Source organism: Phyllostomus hastatus, unplaced genomic scaffold, assembly GCF_019186645.2.
Source record: "Phyllostomus hastatus isolate PE091 unplaced genomic scaffold, TTU_PhHast_1.1 phas_scaffold_21, whole genome shotgun sequence".
Lineage (NCBI taxonomy): Eukaryota > Metazoa > Chordata > Mammalia > Chiroptera > Phyllostomidae > Phyllostomus > Phyllostomus hastatus.
In genome coordinates this window covers 7,369,679-7,388,819 of record NW_025334017.1, presented here as the reverse complement: position 1 = coordinate 7,388,819, position 19,141 = coordinate 7,369,679, and the positions used below count along the sequence as shown (strand labels likewise).

The 19,141-nt window shown below is 38.0% G+C and overlaps 1 protein-coding gene across 3 annotated transcripts in view; it reads left to right on the top strand.

Moving 5' to 3' along the window:
* The window catches only part of ASPH (aspartate beta-hydroxylase), a 200,603-nt gene that overhangs the window by 18,783 nt on the left and 162,679 nt on the right, over positions 1-19,141 (top strand). The window contains exons 1-4 of one of the 3 annotated variants that reach the window (XM_045861468.1): positions 8,277-8,434; positions 14,505-14,654; positions 16,150-16,194; positions 17,554-17,622. In XM_045861468.1, the coding sequence (XP_045717424.1) occupies positions 8,425-8,434; positions 14,505-14,654; positions 16,150-16,194; positions 17,554-17,622 (274 nt within the window). In that variant the 5' untranslated portion in view covers positions 8,277-8,424. Of the gene's footprint in view, positions 1-8,276; positions 8,435-14,504; positions 14,655-16,149; positions 16,195-17,553; positions 17,623-19,141 lie in introns of those variants that run through there. The other 2 variants (XM_045861466.1, XM_045861467.1) reach the window with 2 other exon arrangements.

Below are 19,141 nucleotides of genomic sequence, written 5' to 3'. Positions count from 1 at the left end.
ACACTCTGTCTGATATATGTGGTATATTCATACAGTGTAATACTACACAGCAACAGAAAAGAATGAACTCCTACTATTCATAACTTACATGGCTCTCAGGAACAGAAAGCTGAGGAGAGAAGGCTCACAAACAAGCACATATTGTGTAATGCCATTTTTATGAAATTGCAAGAACAGGCAGAACTTACCTGCAGTGAAATCAAATCAGAACCGTGGGGCAGCCTTAGAGATGTGGGTTGCATGCTGTATATGTTTGTGAAAACTCAGGGAATATACATCTTAAAATTAGAGCATTTCATTTCATTTAAATTTTAAGTGAAAACTAATAAAGAAAAATTAAGGTGTAGTTTATGATATAGAAGCTGAAGTACTTAGGGGGAGTGCACTAATGTCCACAATTTATTTTGAAATGCATTATATATATGTGTGTGTATATAAAATGGATTATTGGATGGAAGAGAGGAATGAATAGAAGGCCATAAGCATTATGCTAAAATGTTAATGGTAGAATGTAAGTGATAGTAGGTGGGTGTTCTCTGTAACATTCTTTCAGCTTTGTTGTGTGTTTGGAAATGTTTATAATAGTGCTTGTTTAAATTGTATGAAATAACCATTTTTGTTGGCCAAAATGGTCAAGCACTGACAGTTTTTTATGGTTCAGCCTAAGGTTTGCAGCCACATGTTGAAGCTGTTTTATTTAGCAGTCTTTACCTGACAGGGTATTAATATGAAGCTTCGTTTTCCTCCTGTCGTTGTACTTAGTTGGACTAGATGAATCTCTGGGTGGCAGAGACTCTTGATCGTCTCTGGCATGGATTCTTAACATCCTAGTCACTTTCCATTTGTAAAAGTCTGTCTGGTTTAACTCTGATCTCATTGACGTTGCAAAATTTCTTGTCCCCCATTAGAAGCAAGGCAGGAAGGAGTGCCTGCCGCAGGGAAGGGGTGGTTGTGCTCTCTGTGTGGGCGCTTTGGGACAGTGTCCACCTTGTCTCTGCTAGACTCTAGCTTGTCAGGGGTGCTGGGGCCAGGGAAAGGTCAAAAGGGAAAGGCCTCTGCCACCTCACAGGCCCCTGTCACATTCTCCTCTGCTGGTTGATAACTGTCCATGGTTGCCTGCAAATGACAGGCACCCACAGGCTTCCTCTGAGTTCTCTGGAGGCCTGATAAGGACCACATCTTCCAACCCTCCTGGGCATCTACTCTTGCAGAATACCCCACCCTCTGGCTCCTGGGTGTCCCTTGCCTGGCAGTCAACCTTTCTGAGTAAGATGCTGGCAAGATGGTACAAACCTGAGTGCTCTACTGCTGCCCTCTGTGGTCTGTGGGAAGCTGACATCTCACCAGGAGTGCATGCCTCTTGGTAGCGGCCAGGCCACCCTTTCTCTGCAGCTGTCCCTCCCCAGTTCCCTTAGCTGCTGCTCAGCAACATGGCTGACCTTAGTCTTCAGTTCCTGCAGAGATCACGGTCCACAACAGCCTGCCCCCAAACCTTATCATAAGTTATATTCTTAGTCCAGTGGCCAAAGGCTCCAGACAGAGTCACTATCAGACAGGACATTCAGGGACCTAGAGATCACCTCCAAGAAGGTAAGGACAAAAGCCACACCCCTTTGAGCAAAGTTAATTCTTCACTATGCAGTTTTCAGTTGCAGCCATTCTTGCTTTTTTACTTATTTCTGCTATCAGCTTCATTATTATTCATTTATTTAGTAAAAGGTCATTGGCTACCCCCAAAATGTATTGTGTAAATGGCATCAACTTGTTTATTGGCCTGCAACTTGATAAGATGCATATGTTTTGTAATTTATGCTTGAATTTTCTGTATATTTTGTGCTAGTTCTCTCATATCCCACTCCCTGCTCTACCCCTCCCCATTTGCACTCAATGCTTATTATGCATTGTGAATGCTCCTTTCAGGGAACTGATGGGGGTGGAAGGCCATGCATCTCTTGCTCTCTCAGTGGCTTAAGGTCAAAAATCCTTCATGGGCAGGGCTGCAAATCAGTCACGGTCATACATAACGGCTTTGTGACCTGGTTTGTTGCAGTGGAGTTAGAGTTACAAGTAGGGCTAGGCTTTTTTGTTAATTGATTTTAGATTTAAATATAGCACATTTTTGTTTTAATAGCTCACCACCTCAGAGTTTCTGGTTGGACATTATAACTCACTTTATACTTTTGCCACTCCCAGTTCAGCAGGAGACTGTCTCGTTTTGAACATCACATTGGTAACTGTGACCCACACAGACTCATGATTGGATAGTCAAATAATGGTTTTTCTTCTGAGACTGTTTTCTCTCTCTTGAATGCTATATAGGGAGGAATTGTTAAGTTTAAAGAACTACCTCATTGTATCTGGCATGAGAAACTGGTTGTTGGAGTTAGCTGCCATTTATATTGTTCAGCATTTTACCAGTGGAGCTTTGGCACATCACGGATTCACAAGGCGGGGTTGATGGGTCCGTGTTCTGAGTTCAGCTGTTCTCTCCTGCAGTGAGTCAGTGGTGATACAAATACAGGTACTGCTGCAGTGGTTCCTCAACTTGGGGTTCCAAAGAATGATAAAGTTTCCCATCAAATCTGGGGGCTGATGTTAGTAGGCATTGCTCGTATTACTTACACTGATGTAAATGGAAATTACTTCCTCAATTTTATTTTACTAAATTCTAAAGTGCTTGGGAACCACTTGGTTTCTTTCTTGATATTCTGTCTTGACTATCTGTCAATGTTTTCCTGCTATGAATTAGTTTTAGGATAACTAAATTCATGGAGATGAAGCATCCTGACGTGACCTGGCATTTGTTGGACTAAACTTTGCTCCCTTATTTCTGGAGCATTAGCAGGAAGAGATTACTCCTATAGTATCAAGGATTTGAGAGGGAATTTACTTATTTAGCAAATGTTTGTTGGGTATCCACCAGGTGCAAGACAAGTGTACAGTAGTGAACAAGCTGACACAGTCCCTGGCTTTATGAAACTTGCATTGTGGAGGTACAAAGAGATTACAAACAAATTATCAATGAAATAATACTATGAAGAAGTACTATGAAGAGCATTTTCTAATATGTTCTCACAGGAGTATGGGAAGCCTTCCTTAAAGAGGTGGGGTTTAAGCAGAGTGAGCAGGAGATAGCTGTGTGTTGAGGGTGGGGGGAGCATCTGGTGGAGCAATGTATTGACATCCCAGGAAGAGAGAACTGCCTGTGCAGAGATGCTGAGACAGAAAGAACATGGTGAATTTTTGTCTTTTGTTTGTGTGTGTGTGTGTGTGTGTGCGCGCGGGCATGTCTGGAATATACACAACTGAGGGAAATGACACCAAATTAATGCCAGAGTGACAGGCTGGGGTCATGTCAAGTGGAGTCTTATCCGCCACAGTGAAGGTTTTTATTTTATTCTGAGAATAGTGTGAAGCTATTGAGAGATTAAAAAAACAACAACAGGATAGTAATATAATCACATATAAAAATATTCTGGCTGCTGTGGAACGAATGATAAATGTTATGTTAAGTACTGTAGTAGCCTAGGAGGGAGGATGATAACTTGGGTTTGGATGATCGCAATAGAGAGGCAGAAACACAGCTGCTTCAGGCAGGATTTCCCACTTTTTCATATCACGGCACACACAAATACTTTTTAAAACATCACACTGGGGCACACAGACAGGGATGTCCCAGGTGCTGAGGGAGTTCACATTTTGGCACAGTGGTAACCCACTTGCAACAGCCTGATGGAGAAACTCTGATCTGGGAGATGGGCGTTTGAGTCCCAGGCTTTTGGCCTAAGCCATTGTCTTGATGGAAGTGTTCCTGAGATTTAGAAAGTGGAGAGAAAAGGGGAAGGATCACGGGTTAGTTTGCATGCAAGCTGAGTCTGAGGTTTCCTTCAGTCATTCACGTGGGGTGTGAGTAGACAAATACGTGGGTTTGGTGCTCAAAGGGCATACAAACATAAGCCGTATAAGCTATATAGGAGGCACCTGAAGTCAGCTAGGGAGGTGGCATAGGATCAAGGAATTCCCTTGAATTCTATGAAATTCATATGGAATTTCCATATTTAAAAACTAACTAGAGGAGAATGTGCCGGTCCAGGAGATTGAAAATTAGTCCAGAAAGGCAGACGACACGTGATAATTCTGAAGTAATGAAAGTCAAGGGGAGAGAATGTTTTAGAAGGAGGGAGAATTCTCCTGAGAGGGCAAGGAAGACAAGGACTGAGATTTTCTGTCGGGTTTAATGACATGGAAGTCATCGATGTGACATTCGAGCCACTACTACTCTGGAGCCATGTGCAGAAGCCAGGTTGCAACCTACAGGTTGTAAGGAGTGAATGGGCAGCTAGAAAATAAAAGCAGTAACTTAACAGCTTTGTGGAGAATTTCCTCTGTGTTGGGAAGAAGAAAGACAGAGCATGGGGTAGAGGGACCATGCAGTGAGGCTGGTGGTCTAGGAGAGTGAAAAGGTGAGGAGTGTAAGGAAGCTGAGGAGGGAAGGGTGAGTGGCCTAATTAGGCAGAAAGCAGAAAGTGAATGCAGGTGAGTGTAGCCTTGTGGGTTGGCAGTGCACTGTCAAGACACTGCTGATGGTTCTGTTTCCTGTGTGGAGTAAGAAGCCATGACATTTTTGGAGCATGAGAAGATAGAATATTTAGCAGCAATGATTGCTGGTAGTCCCTGAGGGCAGGTTGCAGTCATCTTGCATGTGTCCCTTGCCTGGTGGCCATGTGTGCCCAGCTGCCCTCACAGTCACCAACAGGGTGATCTTGTGTTCCTCCAGGAGGCAGTTATGGCAGACTGATGCAACGAAAAGATGAAGGAGCCAAGGAGTTAAAAGTTAGGGAGTGACCTCAGCGATGAACTATGGACTCTTAGGCTGGGTTAGGGATGCATGTAGAGAGGTAGTGTTTCCTAGATGGGGGTGGTGCAAACATAAGTTTTACTCAATGCCTGCAGGGTTACTCCTGTAATAGTGGCTATTTAATGTTAGGTTTAGAATGGTAGAACTTGCTTCTGTGCTTTGGAGACTATATGTAGGTGAAAAGTTTGTTGTTTATGTTTTAAAGAACTGTGTTTTTTGGTATCTCATGATGTCCTACAGTCCTTATATTGATGCAAACAAGCTGAGGTGTTTTTTTTTTTCAAAGTCGCAGAATCCATCAGAATGGTTGTGTCAGGGGAAGAGTTACAGAGATATTTCTATAAGAATAAAGATGTGATTAGGAGGGTGAATTAGGTGGGGTAATTTTAGCAAGATCCATGGTAAGGCTATATGAAGGAGTGTTGGATATAGGGTAGAGGGGCACAAGGCTAGTGGGGATGGAATATGAAGAAAAGAAGACCTGTCAGCCCTGGCTGGCATAGCTCAGTGGATTGAGCATGGGCTGTGAACCAAAGGGTTGCAGGTTCGTTTCCCAGTCAGGGCACATGCCTGGGTTGCCGGCCACATCCCCAGTGGGGGTCATATCAGAGGCAACCACACATTGATGTTTCTCTCTCTCTCTTTCTCCCTCCCTTCCCCTCTCTAAAAATAAATAAATGAAATCTTAAATAAAAGAAGAAGAGCTGTCATCTTGGCCCCACAGACATTGAAGTCACACGGTTATGGATAGAATTGAGGTGGAGAAGACTTTGCTGAGGGGTGGAGTCACTGGAGGTGGTGGTTGACAGTGATGAGGCAGGGTGGAGGGCAGTGTAATTGGATGTCTTGGGCCTCAGAGAAACAGGTGTTATTTGTTGTTTTCTTTTTCCTTTTTTAAATGGTACAAAAATGATGGTTTGGGAATTGGTACAAGTGAGAACTCTTTTCTGCTCCTCTGGACCCCAGAATTAGGGATGGTAGTGCAGTAGTGCAGTGGTTCTCTTCATGCGTGGTCCCTAGACCAACAGCATCCCATCACCTGGGAACTCATCAGAAATACAAATTCTCAGGTCTTACTCCAGACCAACAGAATTAGAAATTCTGGCAGTGGGCCAAGCAGTCTGTTTTGGCAGGCTGTCCAAGTGACTGATGTGCTCCAGAGCCTGAGAACCACTGCTGTCAGAGGGCTGCGTTGGTGGGGAGAGGGAATCATCAGTGCTGATCCATGAGAGGTCTCGTGGATTTTCTCTCAGTGGGTTTTGAAGGAAGGTAGAGCCCAGGACTCAGCGGAAGTAGGTCTTGGCTCTCCTGGTCTCCAGTGGAGTCAGGCTGATAATGAGAGTCTCTGAGCGCATATTAGAAGTTTGGTCTTTGCTTGGACCTAGGAGTTGCTATTAGTCCCAACAAAAAATAGATAAGTAGTATTACTTCGGTTGAATTTGCTAGGGTTTTAAAAACATGATTTGCTCTATGCAAATTAAAATATTTTTAAACTTCATAAACATTTCCCATCATAAAAAATGACTTGCCCTTATAAGAGATAATTACTTAGTATTCAGAATGTCTTTTCCGTTAAGAAATGTTGTGGTAGATTAAATGTTACTTCAGAGACATCCTGACCATCCTGTGAAGAATAATAGGTATGCCACTGTTGTGAAACGGAGGAGTGACAACATCTTATTGAAATAACTGTAAAACTGTGGCAGAAGACGAGAGGAAAGGTTACCTGTAGGATGTGTGAGTATGTGTGATAAAGGCCTGTTGGGGAGCAACAATTGGAGCTGTGTTGAGGAGACTCATGGTTGAGGTATACCCACATTTGATAGCTGTGGTCTTGTCTTGGGTCAGCATTTGGCCACAGATGTGTCGTTTAGAATGCAGCTGGCTTTGCAAAGGCCTGGGAAGAGGGAGGAGAAACGCTGGCAGCTCCGGCAGTCTGGTTGGCAGGTGAGGCTCATGCAAAGGGCAGTGAATTGCAGGTGAGGAGAACTGTGCAGTGGTCCTGACTGAGTCAGCACAAATGTGTTGCATGGATGACTGCAACAGATTTTTCATGCCCAGTTGTGCCAAGACATGTTTTATAGGCCAGGAAATTGAGACCCAAAAGTTTGATGACTTTCCCTGAAATGAAGTTAAGGAAGAAACTAGGAATCTTTTGAGTCTGAAATGAGTCACCTGCCATATGAATGCAGTGTCTTGGTTTCCAGTGGGACCAAGGAAAGTCCCGCTGTTGTCACCCTCACTCTCTGAAAACAACAGAACTAAAGAAAGCTTCTGAATCATTTGCCTAATGAATTTGTATGGTGGCAGGTCATCTTAAGCCCCTGTCTAAAAATGATTTATTTTCTTCCAACATTTTAGCAAGCACTGACTTCTAGTGGGACAGATCCTTGAGGAAAGGAATGGGAGGTGGATGGCTATTGGTTGAAGGACAACTAAGATACTCCTCAGTTTTGTGTGATTGGCCCTGATGCCTATTCACTCTGTCCCAATTCTGGGCCATCAAAGATGGGTGCCATAGTTTGCTGACTCTTCAAAACATGTAAAGGTTTAATATGTATGTGAAACATTCAATCTGACCAAAAAAAATTAAAGACTCAAACAACTTTGGAAGGCTGCTGCCTTGCTCTGGATACTATTTGTGCTAAATTAATTTAGCATATGAACCAGAACTCTGATGAATTCTGTGAAATGCTAATCTTAAATCAGTGAATAAATAGTACCAAAATTGGGCTGATTTTATTTCCCAGTAGAGAATATTTGGAGAATGAGGTTGGAAAAAAAAATAGAACAAAATCAGAGTGCAGTTTCCAGATCCTTCCCGGGGATGGTTTCCTAGATCACCTCCCTTACTGCTAAGGATTTGCTTCTCTCCCTGTGTCCTCCCTCCCAGCCTTCCTCCCAGTTTCTCTTCTTCCTCACTTCCTCTCTGCTCTCTCTCCTTTCTTCATTAGTGAAATAGTTTTTTTTGTTGCTTTACTTTGCTGTTGGAGGAATTAGTCTTGGGATGGTAATGCCTGTGAATTTTAGAGCATTAATTAATTTCTTACCATTTAGGGTTCTGTTTCATTCAAACAAATGGTCTTTCAGTGTGGGCATTTGATTAGGCCTTCAAGGGCTAAATCAACCCGTTTCTGGGCTTGGGGCCACATTTTATAGCAAGACTTGTTTCACTTTTGAATGACTTAGTACTTAGGCTAAAGAACAATCTATTCTGTTTCATTATTTCTGGCATGCTTGATTTTTTTTTTTTTTTTAGGGTTTGGAGTAGAGCGATAGGACCAACTGAGAAAGGAATCCCATAAGTGGGAGAAAGGCTGTTGGATTACGAGGAGTGCATTTCAGCCTGAGTGGTTAGCAGTATTTGGCCATGAGGAAGAGGCCTCTAAAAATAACTGGTGAGCAGAGTTTGTAGTTAGGTCCAATTTCAGTTCTAGAGGCCTTGCCTGTGGAGCGTGGCCTGCCTAGTGCTTTAGTAGGGAAGGGCATGCGGTGTGCCTGATACTGCTGATGAGGCTTTGATTTTTGTCTTCCCTATATGTTACCCATGGATTGAGAAAACAAAAATGGCTGAAGGTAAAGGTATATGTTTATTGTTTGGGTTAAAAGTGGTTTGGGATCCCCCGGACAGTTTTTAGTTTTATTGTCAGTTGTATGCTGTTAAAATATTTTTGTGTAAGTGCTTTTGACTGCATCTTCTACATGTTCTATTTTGAACTCATGGACTTTTCACAGTAATTTAATTTTTTATGGAGTAATCTGTCTTTATCTGAATATGTTTTGGTGTCTTAACTTAAAATATCTTTTAGTATATTGTACTAACAAAGACCACATTTTACAAGCTTCAGAAAAATGTACAAGCAGTTTTTCTTAGTCTAATGACTACAGTGAATTTTAAGCATTGTGTGTATTCACTCATGTAAAATTATAGGAAATTTAAGGAATGTATACATCCCATCTTGTAATAGTGAGCACATTTAGATGGCTCAAGCAGTCTTAGCATAAATTGAATCTGCCCTAATTTTTGTGAAGCAGAAGATAAATGCAAAGAAAAGACACTAGGATTTTATTTTATTTTTTAAATTAAATCATTAACCTTCGAATGTTCTTTAATGATGTGTTCAGTCTACGTTTATGTACATTTGTTTTTACTTTGCATTGTAAGATTGTCTTTCCATTTAGTTGAAAGCAAGTTGTGTTGGCTCATTTGTTGAAAATTTATTTAAGAAAAAAATAGACGTATTAAAACTGCTTCCAATTCTCAGCTGCCTAAGTGGCCACTGGGAAGATTCTATTATTAGTATAGAGAACATGAGTATCTGTACTTGAACACCATTTTGGATAAATGGTTAGAATGGGTGTTTTGACTGTTGTGCCTCATGTAGCCACGAAGAAGAGTAGAGCTGTTTCTGACATTAGTTCTTTTAGAAAACATTTTCTCTTTCTCCATGGATTACATAATCCATACTTATGACCCACTTTTAAGAGTTCTTGCCTCCCAAAGGGTGGCATTTTGTAACATGGAAAAAATGATCAGTTTATTGAATCACTTAACAGTTTTAATTCTTTTTAAACACTTTAAGTGTGTAGAGTTTGTGAGAAATACAAAACTACCTGCATAATGCTAATAAACTTACAAATGGTTGATTTGTAATTCAGGTAATAGTAAGTAGTCCAGATAAGCAATTGACTGCTGCTCAGGTGCTGGGGTACCTCTCCTACTTTCTTTTCCTCAACTGAATGAACAGAATTACCTGTTGTCCCTAACCTACTCTTCATTTTGTAGAGAGACACATTTTGTTGCTTACCATGGTAATTTTCTATGTTTGGTAGTATGTGAGAACATTTTCAGATTGGGAGGTCATGTACTTTTTTTGATGGGTCGACATGGAGAAAAATGAATCATATTGTTTCTGCTATATTCTTAACACCCATTAAAAAAACGCAAAACAAAAACTTTTTCACTAATCCCTGGTACTACGAGCAAGTTGAATATGGAGCAAGAAAATGACATGAAGACCCTTAGATTTGTCCTGGTCTTAGAAAATAGGGACAGCTCCCGATGATCTTTCAGAATACTGTTAGATTAAAGTCTGGTTTCATGTTTGCTTACAGAATGTTAAACCCTCTTGAAGAGTTTCTCTCACTATGCTTTTTTCAGTTTAATTGGGCAGAAACTGATCTGCCCTTTGGGACTAGGCACGCCATATTTACAAAGTGACATATGAAGAGTGTATTATTTGATATCAATTAAAAAGCCCCCCTCAAAAAGGTGTCTTAGGAAATATTCCTTTCTATTATTTACTGTTTTGTTGCTTTATGGAATTAATAACAATAGTAACCAGATTAATAATGCCAGAGTAAAACTTCAATTATTTGACATTATAAATGAATGGATAAAATATTGCTAATAATTTCATATTCCAGCTAAACGACATTAACCCTTTTAAAGTGATAAATCTGCTTAATAAAAATATATTGAATGAAAATCTAAGACTTATTATATATATCTTATATTTTGAAACAGTTTAAAATAATGTTTTAATGACAAAATCAATATGAAGGTCATAATTACCTTGTACCAAAGATTATTTTAAGACTGTTCAGCATTTGCCTGCAAGCATCAATCATAAATGACCTCCTGCCACTGTCCCTTCAAGTTCCTGTGTCCACTCTTGCTGCTGTAGTTATGCCTTTTGTAGGCCTTCCCTCCATCAGCAGTTCGTTGCTTTAACTCACTTACGTTAGGTTGTTTTTAAAATCTGTTCTTCAGTTTTGTGCCATGAGCTAGGTAGGACACTGGACCGAAGTTGTCAGAATCATGTTTAAAACCAATGTAAACAGACTTCAGGTAAAGGCACGTCCTTTGCTGTGTTTGCCTTTCTCCTCCCTCCCCCTCCCAATGCCTTCTGTCTGTTTGGGTGCATGCATTTATATAATTATTTTTAAAACCCTTTTTCTACCTCATACTTATATTTGGTGTTGCAGGTCAAACACTTTGGTGAGTGTTTCTGAATTAACTTTGGATAAATGATACTTTCCTTTTGAGAATCTCAGAAACTCTGCTCTGTCATTTCTGCCTTGAGAAAGACATTGAAGCCCTGGCCAGGTAGTTCAGTTGGTTAAGCAGTGATTTTCAACATTTTTCATCCCGTGGCACACGTAAACTAATTACCAAAGTTCCGCAGTACACCAAAACATATGTTCTATTTTTTACAGTCTGACAAAAAAAAAAAGGTCTAATTTTGATTCATTCACACCAGACAGCTTTGTTGTGTTGGCTGTTGTCATTTTTTAATGTGGTATCCTAAGGGAAGAGAGGTGAGTGCCCCTGACTGAATGGTCAGGTATTTCATGTTTTAAAGTTCTGGCAGCACACTGGTGTGCCTGCTGCGTCACACTGGTTGAAATCGCTGGGTTAGAGTGTCATTCTGACAGGCCCAGAAAGTGATAGAAATGGAGAAAGAATTGAACTTGGAAATCAAATTATTGTTTGTTTTAAAAACCTATTTTATGAGTAAATAATATTTTCTTTTTGAAGGTGCTATCTTTTAAAAAATTTTATTAAAATTTTTATTAAAGTATAGTAAATATACAATAAATACTATATAGGTTTCAGGAGTATAACATAGTTATTCAACAATTACATAGCCTGCAAAGTGACAAGCAGTAAATCTTGTCACTGTGTAGCACATTATGTCCTGTGACGTGTGGAAGTGTGTACCTCTTATTTCCCTTCACTTTTTCCACCCAATCCCCCACCTCTGTGAATAACATCATCTTGAGTGTACTTTTATGTTGGTATACATATTGAAAACTTAGTTATTGAATAAAAATTGTAAATGCCTAACACATATGCCGAATAAATATGTTAAGTGAATGAATAAAAGGATGAACTATATTTAGCCTTATTATTTTCTAGTTACTTGGGAACAATATGAGACACTGGTGTCAGTTATAAAATGTCCGAGAGGAGATGAGACAAGAACCCAGTTTTCTTGCAATGTTACATTCATTTTAAATAGAACATTTAAATTTTTTTTAAGATTTTATTTATTCATTTTTAGAGAAAAGGCAAGAGAAAAAGAGAGGGAAACGTGTGGTTGCCTCTTGCGTGCCTCATACTGGGGACCTGGCTGGCAACCCAGGCGTGTGCCTTGACTGGGAATTGAACTGGCAACCCTTTGGTTCACAGGCCTGCACTCAATCCACTGAGCTACACTAGTCAGGAGAACATTTAAAGTTTCTTAGAGGCAATAAGTAGTCAAGGGAGGAATATTCTTAGTCATAATTATAGTTCCATATTTAGGAGTAAATGAATACTTTAGAAGGCATTATTCTTATTATAGTAAATATTTTATACAAATGAGTATAAATGCATACATCTATATGTTACATAGAAATAAGGTTTTCTTATATAGCATTTAAAAAATCTTTATGTATGTAGATATTTAATAAATTAAACACACATCACTGCTACTGTATCTCTGGTGCTCCTCTGCCCCCACAGAAGCTCCTCATTTTTTACTTTTTTAAAAATTTAGTGAGTGATTTATTTTATATTGTTCTTATAATTTCTGTGCTTAAGACACATAAAAATACTAAAAATCATCATTTCCCCTCACTAACATTGCAGAAACCTTCACCTAGTCTCTCCCCCTCCCATGGTGATGTTCAGGTAATGAAACAGTGAAGCGTGTTTTAGGTGGATGTAATATGCAGTTTCTGCCCAGCAAGCACTGTTTGATGTATACATTATGTTTTTATATAACCAGCTTTTAGGAGACTTTTAATAGATTATGTTACAGAGAAATAGATGGCCATATGTATAATTATTTATAAATCTGGCCCTTTTTTAGTTGTGTTAATATTTAAAGGACATTAGAAAAGAAAATTGGCTTTTTCTTTAACAATGAAATATGTCTTATTCGATCATCATAATTTTATGTATGTAAGTATAGATATAGATAAAGATGTATATATTTGAGTGTGTTTACATGCATGCACATCCACACTCTCTCAGATTGGTTTAATTTTTATGGCACCTTTCAAAAAGTTGATTTACTGGTTGGTTTAAAAAATGTGTATATCTTTTAAACAAGGACAATTTAAAGTTTATTCTTTCATCCAGAAGAATTGGCAGTGGATTCTTGATTTGAGCCACTGGAAAGTTACTGCCAGAGTTGGAACTGCATCAGGTGTCAGAAAGCAGGTTGTAGATTAGCGCTGGTCCCGTTTTTGGAAATCGTGTATCTGGCCCAGTTGTGTGCGGATCGAGGAATTCCGGTCCAGGGAAGTCACAGTTTATTCCTAGCTCTACCTGACTTGTGCTGGTGACTTTGGGTGAATCATTTACTCTTTTCTCTGTAGAACAGCGATGATTTTTCCTGTCCTTATCCACAGTGGTTCTCCACCAGTCACTGCCCTGGTGGAGGACAGTTGGTAATGTTTGAGAGAGTCCTTGTATAATCTCTGGGAGCTCTTACCCTTGGGACCAGCCGACACTAGGGAAGCCAGCTGCTCTGCAGTATAAGAAACAGCCACACAGGATGAAGAATGTCCTGTATCAGCCTCCAGAAATGCCCTCCAGAGAGACTCTGGCAAGACCTTGTGAGGACCACAGGCAGCCGTGCACGTGGAAGCAGGATGAAGAGATGGCACGTGTTCAGAAAGCAGAAGGCAGCATCCTAGTTTGCTTCCTGCTTGATAAACTTTTCTTTTTCTCACAGGGCATTTGAGGATATGATATACCCTTTTAATTAAATGTTAATATTTGTATAATCTTTATTATATTCTTTTAAAAGAGAAACTTGAATATGATTGTCTTCCCTTTTTTAAGGAGAGTGTTCACCATTTCATATTACTATCACTTGACTGTAATCATTTTTGTTTATTTCTGGCTGTAAGATGAATAGTTCCAGAAGAATGTAAGGTATATTAAACATGTCAAATACGATAAATGACACTTTGGTGGGGCGGCAGTTTACAAAACTGTTTCCTGCGTGGAGACCAGTTGTGAATGAGCCTCTTCCTGTTTGCCTCCTGGTCAGGGGGTCTCCTAAAGGAAGAGCGCTGAATCGTTGTCCTGTTTTACTTCTCTTCTTCGTCCATCACTAGACCTATAAATTCTTTCTTTCCTCTTTCTGCCCCTCCTTGGCCAAGAATATAGAGTGGTTTTGGGGGAGATATTTTCCATGATAGCTAACAGAATTTTTAAGATCCTAGAAACTGAAGTGGGACAGAGAAAAGGATTTGGCTTCATTTCTATATGATCCATTAAATTATCGATGAATGTTCTGACCTTTGAAGGAGGTAGTATTCATGTAGTTCGGATAAGGAGTTTAGAAGGCAGGAACATGCATATTATATCAAACTTTATTTTTAAAAAGTGACCAGCCCATCAATAGTTCTAACATTACTTAGAAGTTAGGGTTTTACGTATTTTGTGTTGAGTCTAAGCAGAATCTTTCATTTTATAAATCTTTATTTTGTGTAACATGTGTTGAGAATTTAAGTGAAAACTAGTTTGAAATGACTTACCATTGTAAGTACTGTCAAATTACTGGAGAAATAATTCAGTGAAAAGAGGTGTTTGGCAAAGTATTTACTTACACAGTGACATTGTACATCGTTTCTTTTTAAACAGACACAAAGCATGGAGGACACAGGAATGGGAAGAAAGGAGTACTTTCTGGAAGTTCATTTTTCACATGGTTCATGGTCATTGCGCTGCTGGGAGTCTGGACATCCGTAGCTGTCGTCTGGTTTGATCTTGTTGATTATGAGGAAGTTTTAGGTAAGAATTTGGATGTCGTTTCTTACATGAACTTGTAAGAGCATAAACGACATCCCTTAGTAATCTTAAAGATTTATCACTATCTTTTTCGTACTGTTCATTTCTGTAGCCTGTTGGTGCTTCTCAAGAGTGGGAAAAAGGGATGTTATCAGTGTTACCTTGGAGACCAGCTTTTCAATTTCTTTAAACATTCTCCATAATAAAAAAAAGGGTGGGGGGCTTTATATTGTACATATATCACACAGAAAAGTTTTATCAAACAGTCTTACTCTCACTGAAGCAGTATTTCATACTTTATATTGTTATATTATAAATTTAAAATTTACTGGTATAAACCACTGAATTTTTTTCAGGATCCATTAATGGATCCATAAACATGCAATTCACAAGACCTAGCCTTCGCCTTTCAAAGCAACCCCTCTGTGCCTTCAATGAAACTGCTGTGTGTGGAAGTGTGTGTGGTGGGGGGGGGGCGCTCAGTGTGCTGTTGTGAGGAAGCTGCCCTGTTATTTCCAACAGTTGTCTTCCTTTCCACTCCTTTCTCCTTTTTTCTCCTCATAATCACTGCACTTGTTCATGATTGTTTGCATTAATGATTTTGTCATTTCTGGAGTCATATTCTTTTTTAACCTAACCAAGTCTTTTAAAAAAATTTGCAAGAAGTTCACATAACAAAATTTAATATCATAAATATTTGAAAGTCAACAGTTTACTCACTGATTTTTAAAGTATTCATAATTTAGTGCTACCATCATTGTTATATTATTCTAGAGTATTTCTATCGTCCCTTGCCTCCAAACACCCAATTCCCCACTCCTTTCCTTTGCCTACAAACACTTATAAATAAATAATCTGTGTCTGAGGATTTGCCTGTTCTGGACATTTCATATAAATGGAATCATACAGTATGCACCCTTCTGTGTCTGCCTTTTGCACTTAGCATAATATTTTTAAGGTTTAATAATTACTCCATTTTATGGCTGAATAATATTTCATTATATGGATATACTACATTTTACTTTTCCATTTGTCAGTGATGGACATTTAGGATTGTTTCTGCTTTCTGGCTATTGTGAATAAATGGCCTTCCTCTTTCATGACTCAGGGAAAGATGTGGACCCTGTCACTGAACAAAGTGCACACTTCTCTATGTGTACGCTGTTGCACGAGAAACCTCTCTCTTCCACAGGCCCTATTGTCCTGCTTTACTTAGTAGATTGTAGCCATCTTTCTGGGATAGGGGGAAAGACAAAGAATAGCAAAATACAGTTACATGTAATGTTCCATTCACTGGAGCTTCTGATTTTTATTAAAAGTATTTCTGGGTAAATTAATAGACTAACAGAGAAAGTATTTTAGTGTAGAGACAAACTTCTGTGTAATATGTGATTTTGCCTACTTATATGATGATAGAAGTCTGTTACAAAACAAGAGATTTCAAATACTTGTACCTTTAAGCACAAGTAATAATTTTCATGTTTTTACATGCATGCAGCCAAAGCAAAGGACTTCCGTTATAACTTATCAGAGGTACTTCAAGGTAGGCTATTGAAGATGCATTTTAAGTTCACTGGTGTTAGTCTCTAAAATCTCATCCTTATTCTGCTAATTCAGTTATCACCCACACCAGAGAATGTGAGTGATAGGAGTAATTTCCATTTTTAAGTTTGTCAGAGATCATAATGTTTTTCCTGTTTCTAATGTTTGAGCTCTGTGCTCCATACAGCTTTGACCTGAAGATCAGTGTGCTTTCCATTTCTCAGCAAAGAAATAATAACTCTCCATTATTATTGTCATGTTTAATGTGTGTGCTTTCTAAATCAGAGTTCTACATAGTAAGTTTTCCTTAGTAGAACAAGGGCTCTGGAAGGGTAAAAGTAGGTCATAGCTACTCTGCTCCAAAAGTTCTGTTTGCTCTTATGCAATGTCTTAATATACTTTTTATTAAAGAACAGGTAACAGTGCTGCCAGCTGATTCCTTAGTGCTAATGCTGCACTTGGGAATGTTGTTTAAAATATTGCTGTCCATTTATGATGTCCCTTCCCAGCCATTGTCCAGCGGTAAATTATCAATCATGTTGATTTTAGGATTTTTAAAAAAGAATTGAATATATTCAACTCATTTCAAATGCTAAATATAACATTGCTCCTAGACAATAAAGCTTCATTAAAGTCTTAAGGTACAGATTTACTATTCTTGATGAGGAGAGGTCTGGTAGTATTGTTTTCTCAGGTTACCTGTTTTAATCCTTACTATTTTTTCTTATTAGTAGATGGCATTGCCCATCTACTGCTAAGGATAACTGTGAGCTTTCCTTTGTGATTTCAGGAAGCCAGTTTTACGTACTTTATTTTCAGAAGTCTTTTTTTAAAGATTGATTTATGATGTTTCTGTTTGTAAACCATTACAGTAAAATATAAAATTAATTGCTCTCTTAATTTTAGTACCTGTACTGGATCCAGTTAATACTTAGTCTTTACTTAAGGCTTGGTATTTGTTCCTTTTGAATACTGATGGTGGAACTTTCATGCTTTAGAAACATTGTTCCATGTGATTGTTAGAAATGGATCAATATTATTTCTTTATATGTTGAAAAGTTTACCTAAAATATTTGTAGCAGTATAATTTAAAAAAAAAATCAAATGATTCAGTCAGGGTATTGTTAAACCTTTAAGGAAAATATCTCAGTTACATTTCTTAGATTTGTTAGGGGAACATTTCCTGAATGTCTAAGTGAATTGCCTGTCATTTTTAGGTAAGATATTCATTTAGCACTGTTTTTCGGGATTCAAGAGCAAAGAATTGTGTGGCTGAAGTGCAGGACTCCATTAAGTGGTGATACTTTATTAAGTTTGCTTTTCTTTTGTTCCCATATCCATCTTTCCTCCCCTCTTGTAGGAAAACTAGGAGTCTATGATGCCGATGGTGACGGAGATTTTGATGTGGATGATGCCAAAGTTTTATTAGGCAAGTAGATGTTTTACTTTTTGTTAATGTTGGTAAAATGCTGGAAACAGAAGAGTATTTTTCCCATGATGATATCAATGTCAATTGTATACACTTTATGAGAGATATTTTCCCACTTAAATCATATATCTTATTCTTGTTGATATGTTAAATAACTTAATTATTTTTCCATGGACTCACATTTCAATTTGCTTTTATAAGTCGATAACATATAGCTTTTAACATATCTTCTTAATAAGTATAATAACTTGATACCTTTTTTCAGATTTAAAGCACTTCATATTCTGAACTTAACAATTGAATATAGAGATAATGTGTTGGTCTGTTTTCAGATACGGTGATTACAGCATTCTTTAGTGTCATTGTCATTTGACAATCCACTTCCATTTGGAAATGTAAATTTTTAAAAGGTTACATAAATTTACTTTGAAATAAAAAAAGTATTAGTAAACATCTTAAAATGTGCTGTGCATATTTTAAAGGTAACGTTAAAAATAGGAACTAGTAGTTTTTGGCCAGGTTTATTTTGGAAGTCTTGAGCCCTTCTCTTTACCTGTCTTTATCATTGGGATGTTCTTCTAATAAATAAAAATGTGATATTCCCTCATTTGTTTTAAAATGTTGTTTTACTAGAAAGGAGGGCACTGATTTTAATATGCACATTTTCTGTGATCTGGCCTGGAGACAGATGTGCTTCTGCTTATCAAACCACATCATTTCCTCTGCTTCAGTGTGTGGCATAGTATGTATTAGAACTTTTGTACCAAAGTCTTTAGAAGAATAATGAATATGGCATGGATACACTACACTTAGTTAAATAAAATAACGGCACAAAGAAATTTTTCTTCTACCCTCAATTTGGTGTATATTTTATGGACATGAACAAAATGGGAGGATATCACATCTGTAACCAGTGAGACTGTTTTTGTAGATTTATCTTAATCTTCTTATAAAACATTAAGTTCTAAATATGAAAAAAGGGTTTAGTTGTGATTAAATGTAGTATAGCTTTTTAAATTTGGTTAATATTTTACTATTGCTCAGTGGGAATTATATTTGCTACAAAGCAATGGTAGCTTACTATCTATGAAATTTCTTTTTCTATCTTAAACTTATTGAAATTTTTTTATGTAATTCTATTATTACCTAGCTAAATTTAAGTTTGTATAAATATAGTGAATCTTGGAAGACTATAATCCTCAGTATGCAAACCAAATAAAATTATGTGGAATTTAACATCTGAATAATACTGGTTTGCTTGCCTATAAATGGTTTATTACTCCATTTTATTACTTTAATTTAAATGATGGATTCTGAATAGTGAAGCTTTTTAATTTCATAAATAACTTCATGTAGGCCAAAGTTCCTCATTTTTAGAAATATTACTTCTATTTCTGTGTTACTGATTTTATTGGTTTTAAATCAGTTATTTGGTCTGTCAGATAAGAAATGTCAACTATTAAAATTGAATCTTTTCTTAAAAATAAAACACTAATTTGTATAGCGAGCTTATATTAAT